The sequence below is a fragment of the Bos mutus genome, chromosome 22 (assembly GCF_027580195.1).
Source record: "Bos mutus isolate GX-2022 chromosome 22, NWIPB_WYAK_1.1, whole genome shotgun sequence".
NCBI lineage: Eukaryota > Metazoa > Chordata > Mammalia > Artiodactyla > Bovidae > Bos > Bos mutus.
The window spans coordinates 56,754,739-56,771,293 of record NC_091638.1 but is presented as its reverse complement, the minus strand read 5'-3'; the positions used below and the strand labels follow the sequence as shown (position 1 = coordinate 56,771,293).

General features: G+C 48.9%; 1 protein-coding gene across 2 annotated transcripts in view; it reads left to right on the top strand.

The window, feature by feature from the left end:
• TSEN2 (tRNA splicing endonuclease subunit 2) overlaps window positions 1-13,726 on the top strand; it is a 44,068-nt gene extending 30,342 nt beyond the window's left edge. For both annotated transcript variants that reach the window (XM_005902842.3, XM_070360302.1), the window contains exons 9-12: window positions 6,744-6,780; window positions 7,562-7,673; window positions 11,999-12,088; window positions 13,015-13,726. In XM_005902842.3, the coding sequence (XP_005902904.1) occupies window positions 6,744-6,780; window positions 7,562-7,673; window positions 11,999-12,088; window positions 13,015-13,074 (299 nt within the window). In that variant the 3' untranslated portion in view covers window positions 13,075-13,726. The remainder of the gene's footprint in view (window positions 1-6,743; window positions 6,781-7,561; window positions 7,674-11,998; window positions 12,089-13,014) is intronic.
• The last annotated feature ends 2,829 nt before the right edge of the window (window positions 13,727-16,555 follow it).

The following is a 16,555-nucleotide window of genomic DNA, read 5'->3' as shown; positions in this document are numbered from 1 at the left end:
ATGTGCCCCAAACACCAACAACTCAAGTGCAACCCCAGTGAAGGAACAGGTCCCCTGAGAGTGTAGGGAAGAACCCCCGGGGCCCAGGGGAGTAACCCTTTGCAGAGGCGCAAAGGCCCCGAGGCAGGAACGAGTCCAGCAGGTCTCAGTGCGTCCAGAGCTCCGGGGTCAGTCCCCGGGGAGAGTCAGGCTGGGGGAGATCACGTGGGCCCTGGCACAGACTTGGGATGTTATTCTGCCTATTGGAAGTCTGAGGGGATCTCAAGCAAAGGAGTGACTTATATTTAACGACTCGATTCAGTAGGACCTTTGCTTTGTTACTAACAGATGGTGGGGTTAGGGTGGGACGAGGGGAGCAAAAGGTGGAAGCAGAGAGAGGAGTCAGGGAAGCTGACCTGACCAGCCTTGCAGATGGAATAGGAAGTAGGGTCTGGGGGAGGAGAGGAGTTCAGGGTCACGCCTAGATTCTTGGATTTGTGTTTTGGACATAGTAAGTCAACTGGGAGTAGGGGGAGGGGGGAAGATACTGTGAAGATGAACGATTCTGGAGCCCAGGAGGAGTGGGGGGAGGGGGAAGATGCTGTGAAGATGAACAGTTCTGGAGCCCAGGAGAGCCTCGAGGTACACTCTTGCCGGGGGCTGGTTGCATCACTAGGCCTGGGCACGTGGGCGAAGGTCCTTGGGATCCCCTACCGCAGGGGTCCCCAACCTCCAGGATCGAACGCCTGGTGATCTGAGGTGGAGCCGATGTACTGATAGTAGAAAGATGTGATGTACGTGAGTCATTCCCAGACCCCATCGGTCCATGGAAAAACTGTCCTCCACAGAACCAGCCTGCGGTGCCAGAACGTTTGGGGGCCGCTGCCCTCCAGCACTGCTGCTCCTGATAAGCCCCTGAAACTTGGCCACATCCACCCAGTGGGTGCTTCCTGGGAGCTCTTGAGAATTGTATGTGAGGTGCAAACAAAGATGTCGAGGTGTTTGAGAGGACTCCTGTGACGTCATGGCCCCTGAGGTCTACAGGCTCGATCATGTACTGCTCCATGTATTTTTGAGCCTTTCCTTGTTAATGCACAAAGAAAGCCAGTTCAGTCTTTTAAATCAAGTGCTCTAAAATCAAGTGTGCTTAACCTAGAATCATAAGATGGTATTCGAGGGGCCCCAGGCACCCCCCCCAGAATTTTATTCAAAATTGCATGTTTGTAAATGGGTGCATTTTTCTGCGTCCAGAACGGGTGGTGGTTGTTCAGTCTCTAAGTCATGTCCGACTCTGCGAGCCCATGGACTGCAGCACACCAGGTTCCCCTGTCCTTCACTGTCCTGGAATCTGCTCAGATTCATGTCCCTTGAGTCAGTGATGCTGTCTAACCATCCCATCCTCTGCCACCCCCTTCTGCTTTCATTAAATTCTCAAAGTGGGTCAGCAATATATATAAAGCTAAGGAGTGCCCACCCCTCTAAGATAAAGGCTCCTATTGTTTCTTCCAGGCCTGGGTTTCAGGTACAGATGTCCTAACTCTGGGTCACCACGTGAATGATCAGGATGACCTTGAGCTTAGCTTGCAGAGTCACCCACAGGTCATGGCACTTAAATGAGGTGAGCCTGTGGCCTGGCCATCACTGGCTCCCGCCTGCCCTCTTCCTCCCTGGGGAAGAGCAGCCGCCCAGGCTGCACACTCGGCAGGCCTTGGCCAGTGTGCTTGGTGAATGGGTGAAACATGAGCGGGATTTTCCAGCCAGCAAGGCCACAGTGACGCACTCAGAGGCAGCGGGGTGACGGAGAGAGTCTTTGGGGCTCGCGGCCAGCTCAGTGTCTTGCTGCCTGTGTGACCTCAGAAAGGTTACTGTGCCTCTCAGCTTCCGGTCACTCATCGTGTAACATGGATACCATCATATTTATAAAGCAACATCTGTATAAAAAGTAAAAACAGAAAATTGCAGGGGCGGGGCCTCTGTCGAGAGTGGTGTAAGCATACCTTATCCATGTGCTTTCAGTACTCAAGTCATCTTTGTGGAGGGTGAGTAGAGAGAACTTGCTCATTTAAAAATAAACAGCCTTATAAGGATGGATGAAAGGGTGGACAGACGGACAGACTTTTTAAAAAGGAGGAAAATCCATCCACTGCTGTTTCCCAGCTCCCCAAGGCCTTTGCCCTGCTGGGGGGTGTTTTATGCACTTGGAGACGCTCGTGTGGTTACTGTGAGCCCAGGTCCTGGCCCAGCAGCGCCAGGAAGGGCATCTTCAGGCCAGAGTCCGGGAGCTGTGCTGGCCAGCGGTGAGGGATGTGGCCCCCCGACCTTGGCCCCCGCCCCAGGCGCAGCAGTAGGGTGCTGCCTGTGTCTAACACTGCTGTTTTCCTTTGGGAGGCTGGCAGTGTGAGACCACACATACGCTAGAGCTGCCGGCACAGGTAACACCCAGGCATGCTCCCTTCACAGTTGTTCCTGCTCACAGAGGCAGGGACTCACGACAGAGGGCCGCTGTGAAACTCAGGGAGACTCTTCCCTGGACTAAGTCCTGTGTGTCCAGTTTCACTCCAGCAGCAGCACGTGGAACGGGCAGCACAACCTCAGGTCAGGCGCAGCTGCCCGGCCGCTTGACTGTGAATGCCCACGGCAGACAGCCAGGCCAGGAGCCACGCGAGAGCCCTTCCTCACCACATCCTCATCCCCCTGCGAGAGCTCCTCCTTACACGTCCCCATCCCCCCGCGAGAGCCCTTCCTCACACCCCCACATCCCCCCACGAGAGCCCCTCCTCACCACATCCCCACCCCCTGCAAAGCGCCCTTGGCTGCCGGCTCCATGGCCACCATCAGCTTGCCTGTTGCTTTTCTACTCCCATCTCGTTTCATCTTCACGCTCCATGAGGCTTGTGGCGCTCACCTCCTCCTACAGCTGAGGAAATTGAGGTTTCAGAGGGTCAGGGCAGTCACCAAGGGTCCCACAGCTGGTTGTTGTCGTTCAGTCATTCAGTCGTGTCCAACGCTTTGCGACCCGTGGACTGCAGCGCGCCAGGCTTCCCTGTCCTTTACTATCTCCCAGAGTTTGCTCACATTCATGTCCATTGAGTCAGTGATGCTATCCAACTGTCTCATCCTCTGTTGCCCTCTTCTCCTCCTGCCTTCAGTCTTTCCCAGCATCAGGGTGTTTTCTAATGAGTTGGCTCTTCACATCGGGTGGCCAAAGTGTTTCAATGAATCAGTCCTTTCAATGAACATTCAGGGTTGATTTCTCTTAGGGTTGACTGGTTTGATCTCCTCGCAGTCCAAAGGACAAGAGTCTCGGTTCTCCAGAACTATGGTTCAAAAGCAGCAATTCTTCGATGCTCTGCCTTCCTTAAGGTCTGACTCTCACATCCATACATGACTACTGGAAAAGCCATAGCTTTGACTAGACGGACCTTTGTCGGCAAAGCGATGTCTCTGCTATTTAGTATTCTGTCTAGGTTTATCATAGCTTTTCTTCCAAGGAGCAAGCATCTTTTAATTTCATGACTGTAGTCATTGTCTACAGTGATTTTTGGAGCCCAAGAAAATAAAATCTATCACTGTTTCCACTTTTTCCCTTTCTATTTGCCATGAAATTATGGGACCAGATGGTTGATTTTAGTTTTTTTAATGTTGAGTTTTAACCACAGTTGGTAAGTGCAGAGATTAGGGCTCTTTATGACTCAGTTCCATGTAGTTCCCACCATAGCTAAGTAGAGTTGCCAGCCAGAAAGCCAAAACACCAACTTGAGGATTTTTATTTTTGTCCTAGACATGCAGTTGCTGGTGGCCTTAACCCAGAGTTCTAGTTACTCCTGAGCCTCCTTCCCACCCATTTCAGTTTTGGATTCACGTTGACTGTTTGGTCACGTGATTTCACAGCTCCCTGCAAATTAGAAGTTGCAAATCGGACAAAATATGGGAGCCGTGGGAAGCCAGTAGACAGCATGTCCAGAGCCCAGAGAACCATCACGTGTCATGGTGAGCTGGCAGCTGGCTCTGCCCCGGGGAGAGGCATCAGGGCCCCCGTGCCCTCACCCTGCAGGGAGGAGTGCCTTCATCCCATCTCTTCTCCAGTCCTTTCCTAAGCCGCCCTCTTGGCTTGTTTTTCCTACTGACTGTGTTTTTGTTAACATCGTCCACATTTGTACATCTAATCCCTGTTAATTCATAAGTGGTTTTGGACACAGCTCCTCAGAAGATTCTCCTCCGTAATTATGAAAGTGAAGTCGCTTAGTCGTGTCCGACTCTTTGTGACCCCATGGACTGTAGCCCACCAGGCTTCTCCCATCCCTGGGATTTTCCAGGCAAGAATACTGGAGTGGGTTGCCATTTTATAACACCACATAATACCTAAGGGAAATTGGAGTTATTCATTAGCATCATCTAAGTATTCAGTCTGTCTTTTCAGTTTCCCGCTTGTCCCCACAGTGTCTTCTGTGACTGTTTGGGTTCTAATTTTTTTTTTTTGACAGGCTCCACTCAAGGTTCATTTATCACACGGAGCACTTATCCATCTTATAGTTTCCTAGGGAGGCCATAAGAAATGACCACAAACCGGGGCCCATAAAGCCGCAGAAGGTCCGGAGGCCAGGAGCCTCACACCGCGGTGTGGGCGGAGCCACGCCCACTCCGCCCCTCTCCTCGTCCAGGTTCCGGTGGCGCCAGGCGTTCCTTGGCAAGTGGCTGTGTCGCTCAGTCTCTGCAAAGTTCCTTCTTCCCAACACGATCACATTCACGGGATTGGGATGCAGACGTGTCTTTGGGGGCCACCATTCAACCAGCACTGCAGTCTCTTCAGTCTCTTCATCTAAGAGCCCCTCCACCTGCTGGTTTTCTGTGACTTCGACTCGTGAAGTCCTGTAGGATGTCCCACAGTCTGGGTAGGTCTGATCACTTCCTCGTGGTTAGGGGTTAGGCTCAGGCTCACCAGTTTTCAGCCGGCACAGGTGATGTGTGTCCTTAGGGGCCATGTCCAGGAGTGGATGGTGTCAGGTTGTCCTGCTGCTGGTGAAGCCGCTTGTTTGCTAAGCTGGTTGTTGTCAGACGTCTACATTTTCCCTTTTGTAGTTCACAAGTGTTTATAGAGTGAGACTGAGTATCTGGTACCCCGGTAGTTACAGTGGTGCCCCGAATTAATTATTGTCCTTGTCACCATTTTCACCAGTTATTGCCCTCCACCGTTCATTCCACACGTCGCATCCTCTCTTCTCTGTGTTCCTTCAGACTTTATTTTAAATACCCAGTATCCCTTAGACTTCTGAAGTTTTCATCTTTTCTACTTGGAGGCCTTTCTGTAAAACTCTTTCCCTTTTTTGCTCTGGATGCACTGTTACTATGGTAATGACTGTTATCACAGGTAACTTTTCAAGCACCTCCACCTACATTACTTTCCCCGATTCCCATAAGGAGATTGGAACACGGGTGTCATCGTGTGGTCTCGGCACTGCTGAGCCTTGAACAGGGGTCTGACTGATGCTGTGTTCATGCTTCTAACCCTTGAGGTGTACCTCCATCGTAGTCAGACATCCGAAGGGCCCGAAGTAGGGGGTCAGACTTTCTTTCAAGCTGTGTCATCTTCCAGTTGAGTCTCATCCATGAAGGGTGTGTAACTGATCAGAGATAATGGCATTTGAGAACTGAAACAGATCTTAATTTCCCTTCATGTCTTCATTTTATGGCTTCGGGGACCGAGCCTCAGAGAAGTTAATGACATGCTTAGAGCCCCACAACTGGGAGTGGCAGAGGTCTGAATGAAGCAGAGCCCTGAATTCAGCCTCATCCTAGTAGGGGGTCTCCTTCCACTGCACCACAGCCCAGAAGTTGAGAAATGGGTGTTTAGACATTAACTTCCGTTTGGACCCTTACCCAGTGAATTTGAGCTGACTTGCCAAATAATTTAAATATGATTTAAATCAGAATTCTGTTCATAATAAGGAAATACAACCATGAGAAGTAGAGGTGGAGGGTTGCTGTATCATCAGTAGGGTCTTTCACCCGTTCTGACCTCATGGTGCTGGAGCCAAATGGAAACGTGATTAACTACAGGATCGATGTGGCCCAGAAGGAAAAGTTCTATCAGTTCCTCAAGGGAACAAAACTTTTCTGCCTTGGTTTTTCCAAGAGCTCATGGATATAATTGTGTTAGTTAAGGTAGTGCCTGCAGCTATGGTTGCCCCAAATTTCAGGGGCTTAGCGAGCACTTGAAGTTAATTCTGTTTCTGTGAAATCCAAAGCTGGTATCCAGATGGTGGTTGGACCAACTCCCAAAGGGGCTGCAGGAGCCTGGCTTCTTCATGTGGCCCCACGGGCTTCACGCGGCTTCAGAAAGTGACAGGCACAGGCTTGGTGTCTGCGAGGGCTTCAGGGCCAGCCCAGAAGGGCCCATGATTCCCAGTCATGCCCAGCCGGGTGCTCAGGAGGCTGAGACGGGTCTCTCACGTGTCAGGAAAAGGAGCAGACGGGTTTGGTAGGCAGATGGCTGCGCCATATCTTGCTTGAATTTGGAGTTCATTTGTGGGGTGTGGGTGGGACGAGGGCATTAGGGTCTTGACAACAGATTTGCTTTGCTAATTGCATTCTGTTCCAGGGAAAAAACAGTTTGGGTTTTGAAACTAGACCAGAGGGAGTGCTGCAGATCACCCACGTGCGGAGCACTGGGTATTCATGTCCCTTTGAGGATAGAAAGCACTTCATCAAGTAATAAAAAGAGAGTTTGATTTCGAGTGGTCATGCATTTTCTTTTTCCTTTGCAGTGCTGTATCGAAAAGGCCCTCCGTTTTACCATGCAAGGTTTGGAGTGATTTTTTTTTTTTTCTGTTGGAGTGCAGTTGATTTACAATGTTGTGTGGGTTTCAGGTGTACAGCAAAGCGATTGATACGCATACACATATATTCTTTACTTTTTAGATTCTTTTTTCGTATAGGTTATCACAGAATATTGAGTAGAATTCCCTGTGCTATACACTAGGTCCTTGTTCATTATCTGTCTTATACAGAGCAGTGGGTGTGTGTTCATCCCAAGCTCCTGATTTAATGGGGTGATTTCTAAATAAGGTAATGACTTAAAGGGACAGGAGGAAATTTCTGAGCTCCAGTTTAATTTTCAGAGGCACACGATTCCTCCTGGCCTAATAGGAGTCAAATTCCTCTGGCCTAATAGGAATCAATGCTATATGTCTGTACCTTGTACATTAATGTCCTTACGCTATAAAACAAATAGGTCAGGATAGTAAACATTGAGTTAATCTGTATAGTTACTAATATAGAGTAATTGTTCATCTTCATATCAGTGAATGTTAGTATCTAAACAGGTGAGTGAATTCACAGCTTTCATGTTGAGAGAGAGATTCCTGTTCCTTTCCTGTAATTGCTGAAATCAGGCTGACTGTCTGTAATGTAAAGTATGAGTTTTTCATTAAACTATTTTTCCCAGGCGTAGTTTAGGGGAATTCAGGACCAGATGATGTATGCTTCTGTCTTCTGCATTGTCGTTCTTGGTAGGACAGAGTTCTTTTTAAATGGGTTGCCATCATGCTTTTCATTTCTGGAATGCGCTTACCGTGTTTTCTAGTTACTCTGTCGTCGTGGAGCTGGTGGACGACCGTTTCCAGGGTGCTCCTCGCAGACCTCTCAGCTGGAGGTCCCTGGCTGCCTTGAGCAGAGTGTCAGTCAGTGTCTCCAAGGTAACGGCATCAGCTTTGGGTCACATGTCACTTAAACGGTTGGGTCTTCATATTAAATGTTTCGGAAGCATGGAAGTCATCTGTGGGCACTGCAAGCATTTGTGCCAGTGGAGCTCTAGAAGCTGGCCCTCCTCTCATGCCCTCCCCTCTGCCCCAATCCAGGGACTGAGCCCCGAGGTTCCCCATGGGCATGGGTGTCAGTGAGCCTTGCCTTCCTTCCCGGGGGCAGGACCCACCAGCACGTGCTCAGAATCCACCCACACACATTCACAGATGACTCATAAAACATGGACACGTTTGTTTTCACAGGTAGCAGGTCTCTCAGAGAAAGAAAGGGAATTAATACTTATCACTGAACACCTCTGATGACCCCACCCATAAGAATAAGACCCAGTTTCCCCCTCAGTCAGTCTCTCCCATCAGGGAGCTTCCATAAGCCTCTTATCCTTCTCCATCAGAGGGCAGACAGACTGAAACCACAATCATAGGAAACTAGCCAATCTGATCACATGGACCACAGCCTTGTCTAACTCAATGAAAGTGTGAGCGATGCCGTGTAGGGTCACCCAAGATGGACGGGTCATGATGGAGAATTCTGACAAAATGTGGTCCACTAGAGAAGGGAATGGCAAGCCACTTCAGTAGTCTTGCCTTGAGAACCCCATAAACAGTATGAAAAGGCATAAAGATATGACACTGAAAGATGAACTCCCCAGGTCAGTAGGTGCCCAGTACGCTACTGGAGATCAGTGGGGAAATAAATCCAGAAAGAATGCAGAGATGGAGCCAAAGCAAAAACAACACCCAGTTGTGGATGTGACTAGTGATAGAAGCAAGGTCCAATGCTGTAAAGAGCAATATTGCATAGGAACCTGGAATGTCAGGTCCATGAATCAAGGCAAATTGAAAATAGTCAAACAGGAAATGGTAAGAGTGAATGTCGACATTTTAGGAATCAGTGAACTAAAATGGAGTGGAATGTGTGAATTTAACTCAGATGACCATTATATCTACTACTGTGGGCAAGAATCCCGTAGAAGAAATGGAGTAGCCCTCATAGTCAACAGAAGAGTCTGAAATGCAGCACTTGGATGCAGTCTCAAAAACAACAGAATGATCTCTGTTCATTTCCAAGGCAAACCATTCACTATCACGGTAATCCAAGTCTATGCCCCAACCAGTAATGCTGAAGAGGCTGAAGTTGAATGGTTCTATGAAGACCTACAAGACCTTCTAGAACTAATACCCAAAAAAGATATCCTTTTCATTATAGGGGACTGAAATGCGAAAGTAAGAAGTCAAGAAACACCTGGAGTAACAGGCAAATTTGGCCTTTTAATACAGAATGAAGCAGGGCAAAGAACGCACTGGTCATAGCAAACACCTTCTTCCAACAACACAAGAGAAGATTCTACACATGGACATCACCAGATGGTCAACACCGAAATCAGATTAATTATATTCTTTGCAGCCAAAGATGGAGATGCTCTATACAGTCAGTGAAAACAAGACCATAAGCTGACTGTGGCTCAGATCATCAGTTCATTATCCCAAAATGCAGGCTTAAATTGAAGAAAGTAGGGAAAACCACTAGGCCATTCAGGTATGACCTAAATCAAATCCCTTACGATTATACAGTGGAAGTGAGAAATAGATTTAAGGGACTAGATCTGATAGAGTGCCTGATGAACTATGGACGGAGGTTCATGACATTGTACAGGAGACAGGGATCAAGACCATCCCCAAGAAAAGGAAAAGCAAAAAAACAAAATGGCTGTCTGGGGAGGCCTTACAAATAGCTGTGAAAAGAAGGGAAGCGAAAAGCAAAGGAGAAAAGGAAAACTATACCCATTTGAATGCAGAGTTCCAAAGAATAGCAAGGAGAGATAAGAAAGCCTTCCTCAGTGATCAGTGCAAAGAAATAGAGGAAAACAATAGAATGGAAAAGACTAGAGATCTCTTCAAGAAAATTAGAGATACCAAGGGAATATTTCATGCAAAGACGGGCTCAATAAAGGACAGAAATGGTATGGACCTAACAGAAGCAGAAGATATTAAGAAGAGGTGGCAAGAATACAGAGAAGATGTGTACAAAATAGATCTTCACGACTCAGATAATCACGATGATGTGATCACTCACCTAGAGCCAGACATCCTGGAATGTGAAGTCAAGTGGGCCTTAGGAAGCATCACTATGTTCAAAGCTAGAAGAGGTTATGGAATTCCAGTTGAGCTATTTCAAATCCTAAAAGATGATGCTGTGAAAGTGCTGCATTCACTATGCCAGCAAATTTGGAAAACTCAGCAGTAGCCACAGGACTGGAAAATGTCAGTTTTTATTCTAATCCCAAAGAAAGGCAATGCCAAAGAACGCTCAAACTACCCCTCAATTGCACTCATCTCACACGCTAGTAAAGTAATGCCCAAATTCTCCAAGCCAGGCTTCAGCAGTACACGAACTGTGAACTTCCTGATGTTCAAGCTGGTTTTAGAAAAGGCAGAGGAACCAGAGATCAAATTGCCAACATCTGTTGGATCATCAAAAAAGCAAGAGAGTTCCAGAAAAACATGTATTTCTGCTTTATTGACTATGCCAAAGCCTATGACTGTGTGGATCACAATAAACTGTGGAAAATTCTGAAAGAGATGGGAATACCAGACCACCTGACCTGCCTCCTGAGAAACCTGTATGCAGGTCAGGAAGCAACAGTTAGAACTGGACATGAACAACAGACTGGTTCCAAATAGGAAAAGGAGCACGTCAAGGCTGTATGTTTTCACCCTGCTTATTTAACTTATATGCAGAGTACATCATGAGAAACACTGGGCTGGATGAAGCACAAGCTGGAATCAAGATTGCAGGGAGAAATATCAACAACCTCAGATATGCAGATGACACCACCCTTATGGCAGAAAGTGAAGAAGAACTAAAGAGCCTCTTGATGAAAGTGAATGAGGAGAGTGAAAAAGTTGGCTTAAGGCTCAACATTCAGAAAACGAAGATCATGGCATCCAGTCCCATCATTTCATGGCAAATAGATGGGGAAACAGTGACAGACTTGATTTCCCTGGGCTCCAAAATCACTGCAGATGGTGATTACAGCCATGAAATTAAAAGACGCTCACTCCTTGGAAGGAAAGTTATGACCAACCTTGACAGTGTATTAAAAAGCAGAGACATTACTTTGCCAACAGAGGTCTGTCTAGTCAAGGCTGTGGTTTTTCCATTAGTCATGTATGGATGTGAGAGTTGGACTGTAAAGAAAGCCGAGCGCTGAAGAATTGATGCTATTGAAGTGTGGTGTTGGAGAAGACTTTTGAGAGTCCCTTGAACTACCAGGAGATCCAACCAGTCCATCCTAAAGGAGATCAGTCTTCAGTGTTCATTGGAATGAATGATATTGAAGCTCAAGCTCCAATACTTTGGCCACCTGATGTGAAGAGCTGACTCATTTGAAAAGACCCTGATGCTGGGAAAGATTGAGGGCAGGAGGAGAAGGGAACGACAGAGGATGAGATGGTTGGATGGCATCACTGACTCGATGGATATGAGTTTGGGTAAACTCAGGGAGTTGGTGATGGACAGGGAGGCCTGGCATGCTGCAGTCCACAGGGTCACAAAGAGTTGGACACGACTGAGCGACTGAACTAACTAACTAACTGAACACCTTATGTCTTCTCTCACCACCCTGTTGTTATCCGAAGGGCGAGGAGTCAGTGTTAGGGAGGTCTGGTGATAAACCCATGCTCACGCAGCTCGTGTGTGGAACTGGGTTTCAAATCCAGGGCCCCGTGAGCTCCCGGCTTGTGTTCCCTCCATCCCACTCCCGGCAGGGTAGGAGGGACGGTTCACCCTGTACCAGGACTACAAGCAATGAACTTGCAGTGTCCTCTGTAAGTAGTTCCAAGTTCCCTGTCCCGCTGCTGGAGGAAAGGGCAGCCCTGGGGGAAGGGCCAGCGGGAGCCCACGGCAGCTGCCTGCGTGCAGGCTAAGCTGCTGAGGCTTTAGCCTTTGAAAGTAGCTTTGTCCTGTAGAACTAGGGGTCTGTGCTGACTGCAGTGTTGAGCACTTTAAACGCTGTGTCTGTGGTCACTGTATGTGTGTATGTATGTATGTGTATGTGCTGTGTTTGCATTCGCCTGCCGTGTCAGTGATGACCAGATGGCAAATCTTCAGTTTAGAATGCCTGGTTATATTCCTGCGGGGAGACGGACATGCTTGTGAGTTGTGACGGGGTGGAGGGGGCCCACGTTTCTTGCACACGCACTCGGGTTTGTATTTCTGTTTGGTGCAGTAAGGAGTTTGTATTTCCTTGTCTCCTTAGGAACTTATGCTGTGCTATTTGATTAAACCCTCCACCATGACTGACAAGGACATGGAGTCACCCGAATGTATGAAACAAATTAAAGTTCAAGTAAGTGAACTCGGACCCAAGTTGACGTCATCTGGAGGGCTCTGCCCGTCGCGCTGTGTCTGTCCTCTGGAAGGTGTGGGCCCCAGACAGGACAGGATCAGCGCCTCCCCTCCGCCCTCCGAGACCCTTCCCTGCTGAACCCAGCCTCGCTCCCCCTCAATCCTGTGGCCCTGCAGCCTCGATGCCCTCTGGTTTCTGTCCCCAGCACTCAGCCAGAACCACCTGCACTGCTGGCCTGGGGCCAGCCTGGCTTCTCTGGTGCTCAATCCCTAAGACATGGGTCACGGACAGCTTGCTGCCCCACTGAACTTCTGGTCTGGCTCTGGGGCCTGGGCTGGGCTCTGGGGCCTGGGCTGGGCTCTGAGGCTCCCCCATCTTCCTGGAGGGTGTTTCTCTGCTGGGGCTGCCAGTCCACCCTCCAGTGGCCCAGTCTTGGTTAATATTTCTGTCCCTCCTTGTTCCTGCCCCCTATGCCCTGCTGGAGGCCTGCGGAGTCTGTCTCCAGGGCCTCATCCGGCTGTTTGTCCTTACTGTGTCCACAGGGTTAGCTTTTCAGTAAATACCACCCCAGCCCCTGGAGTCCCTTCTCTGTGCTGACCCAGACACACCAGAGCCATCACGGAGCCTGTTTTCTGTCAGACATTGGGTTCACACCAGCGCTCCCTGTTCCTGAAATGTGCTGCCAGACAGCCACCGCTGCGGCCAGGGGAGCTCTTAGAATCCCAGGGTGCTGCCCGTAGGTGTTGTTTCCACGCTGGGTTTGCCATATTCACGTTCCTCCCACGTTTAGTTGCAAGAAACAGGAGCAGGTACCGTCCCTGTACAGACAGGCGGCTGTGAAACATCCCTGTGATGCCGTGTGTCTAGCGTGTTCGTGTATTTCTGCTTCCAAAATTCAGCCGCCTTTGTGTTTGGATTGGTTCCAGGAGGTGATTCTCAGCCGCTGGGTCTCTTCACGGGAGAGGAGCGACCAGGACGAACTTTAACAATTCAGCCTCAGGTTTCTAATCTCACTGGCAGATACCACTGAGCTTCCCGCATAAACCAAATTCAGGCGAGGTAAAAAGTCCTTTCGTGGTGATCGCCCTTAATGTAAAAGTTGTAAAGGGCATGGCGCTCCCAGCACCAGAGAGTGTTAGTATTTTAGAAGTTACAACTCACGGAGGAGATCGGCCCTGTGCAGGGACCACAGGTCCTGTCCTTGGATTGCTCGCGCACCGACCCGCAGCCTCTCGCCCTGGCCCCTCAGCGGTTCTGGGAGGCGGACTCCCCCAGCAGCAGGGGACTTCCATTAGTCTCTGATTTTACCTGAAACGGTGGTTTCACAGCAGGCGGCTCAGCCCTGTGCACCTGCCTCTTGTTACCCACATCGAGTCTGTCCTGGAGGAGGGTGCTCTGAACAGGTCTCAGCTCTCCAGGAACTTCAGCCAGTTACCCCAACACGGGAAATTCCATGTACTGTCTTCCAAGGATTGCTGTGTCATAAGAAGCATTTTAAAACAAGTTACCTCGTTATTTTTCAGTGACCTCATGGGCGGGCGTGTTGTATAGAGCACACAGCAGTATGGGCTAGAGGAGAGTTGTATATTGCTTCACCCAACTTGTTACGAAATAAAAATATGTGGTGAGAAAAATGAATCGAGGTGTTTGGTGAGTGCGATTAATATTTCATAAAACACACTAGACGAAGTAAGTAAAATTACGTTGTTTAAAAAAAGGAAAGGAAAACAGAATTGTGTAGATGACAATGAAGAGTGTTACCTGAGGGCCAGGAGTGAGTCGGGATGAGTGGGCAGGGCCAGTGAGCAGTGTCTGAGATTCAGTACCCAGATCCACGCCCCTGGTGGGCAGGCTTCTCCTTGGCACTGACTACCCTGGAAGCAGACAGTTAAGAACCATCTCTGGAAGCCATGAGATGGGAAAACCAAAGCAGGCCTGTTTGCATTCCGCTTACCTCGGTGTTGGAGCTCCTGATGACTGAAGTTCTGCTTGAGGCTGTGTGCGCCACACGCTGCTTCTCTTCTGCTCCTGATCCTACTCTTGCAGCCAGATGGTTAAGTCTGCGTCTTCCAGATTTGGCGTCCAGATGATGGAGCTCTGTTCACCCCCTCCCCACTTCAGACCAGTAGTGCCCAGTGTGAAAGCACTCTTTGTTCTTAATTAGTAACAGGACAAGTTGGTCAGCATTTTTATCATCCACCTTGCTTACTCCAGGCTCTCTTAGACAAAGACTTGGCTTTGAATCATCACTTTCTCGAAACCTTGACAAGTCAGCAAAAAAATTTCCAGAGCCATCTCCTTCCTATTTGATTTATCCTTCATGAGGCCGTTTCTTTCCAAGCCTAATCAGGGCATCGAATGCCTTAATGGTAGACACTCTTGTCGTCATGAATCCTTCACCAGAGGATCATCCCCCTCTCAGCTCTCCAGATACTGTGTCATCAGTTAATAGCCTCGAAGATTGTGGTGACTCCTTGGAATAAAGGCTCCAGAAAAGGTGTAGGAAAGTGTGAGGACCACAGTTATGACTTGTAACTGAAAGCTCCGGAAGGGTGCCTGCAAGCCTTGAGGGAACGATTCTGCACCATTGTATATGGTTTGAACACTGGGAAACCAGCCGTGCATTCTGAGCATCAGAGGAAGATCCACCAGCCAAGGTCAGAGACAGCCCTGGAGTAGATCCACCAGCCGAGGTCAGAGACAGCCCTGGAGTAGATCCACCAGCTGAGGTTAGACATAGCCCTGGAGGAGACACGCCAGCTGAGGTTAGAGACGGCCCTGGAGGAGTTAGGCCAGCTGAGGTTAGAGACAGCCCTGAGGGAGATACGCCAGCCGAGGTTAGATCCACCAGCTGAGTTTGGATACAGCCCTGGAGGAGATACACCAGCCGAGGTTTTGGTTTACATCACCCTCAAAGTCTCCAGCTGAAAGCAGGATCAGCTTACCTGTGGAAGCGTTAGACCTAACGCCTCTTTCTTACCTTCTGAAATAAATGTACAAGATGGCATTTGTTTGGAGTAGGAAATGGCAACCCACTCCAGTATTCTTGCCTAGAGAATCCCATAGAGGAGTCTGGCAGGCTACAGTCTATGGGGTCTCAAAGAGTTGGATGCAACTGAGCATACATATGCTGTGACTTTTTTTTTTTTTTTTTTCCAAAAAAAAGTTGAGTTTCATCAAGATAGGAAGTTGGCTCTGTGATACAGCCACCTTCGGCAGTTTCTGGGGTTTGCCACTGCAGCCTGCCCACCCGGCCTTCAAAGCATCAGACTCACATGCTTCTTAAATCTCGCAGGCCTTCCAGGATAGCTTAAAAACCAAAGTCTGTCACCAGATCCTCACTCCGCGTCGCTTTTCTAACTCGCCCTCTGAGCCAGAACGGGCTCAGCGGCATCATGCTGACTGGTTTGCGTCCAACTCGACCACTTACTGACTGTGAGACCCTAACTTTGGTTTCTTCATATGTTAAGATGGATTAGTGTTACCAGCGTACACACACAGTGGAACAGACTGTTCAGCCACAAAAAGGAATGGATACTGACCCGCGCTCCAACACAGATGGACCTCAGATACATTATGCCGAGTGAGAAGCCGACACAAAAGGTCACATACTGTGTGATTGCAGTCATAAATACAAGTAGATCCATCCATACAGAACTCAAATTGGTGTGGTCACCAGAGCCTTCAGCGAGGGAGGGATGGGGAGGAACTGGTTAGTGGGTACGGACTCTCCTTTCGGGGTGATGAAATGTTCTAGAACCAGATAGAGCTGCTGGTTGTACAACACTGAATGTGCTGCTGCTGCTAAGTCGCTTCAGTCGTGTCCAACTCTGTGCGACCCCCTAGACGTCAGCCCACCAGGCTCCCCCATCCCTGGGATTCTACTAAATGCCATTAAATTGTTCAGAGTTTTTGTATCTTTGTATTTTACATAAAAGTAAAAGTTAAATATCATTAACATGATGTGAGTCTCACCTCAGTAAAAGTAAGAATAATGATACAATGTTACTGGGAATTCCCTGGCAGTTCCGTGGTTAGGACTTGGTGCTTTCACTGTTGTGGCCCCAGGTTCAGTCCCTGGTCGGGGAACTAAGATCCTGCAGAAGCCGTACACCGTGGCCAAAAACAAGAATGATGTCACTGACCCCAGCAGGTTGCTGGAGGATGCGGTAGATGGATCCCTCCAAGGTTCTTGAGCTCAGCGCCTGGCCCACGACACCCTTCAGTGCTTTGCAGCTGTGAGGGTTCGTTTGGGGGTGGAGGAGTCGCCGCATCTGTAGAGCCACAGTGCACCCCATCTGTGACGGCTGTGATACTTGTTGATGATGGTTACCATAGGTGATCCTCTTAGCTGCAGTTCTAGAAGCTGACCTTTCCTCATCTCAGCTCCAGACTGTGAAGGGAAAATGATGGCATCTTTGCCATCCCTGTCCTAGAGTTGCCTCATAAAGAGATTCCGTTCTCTTA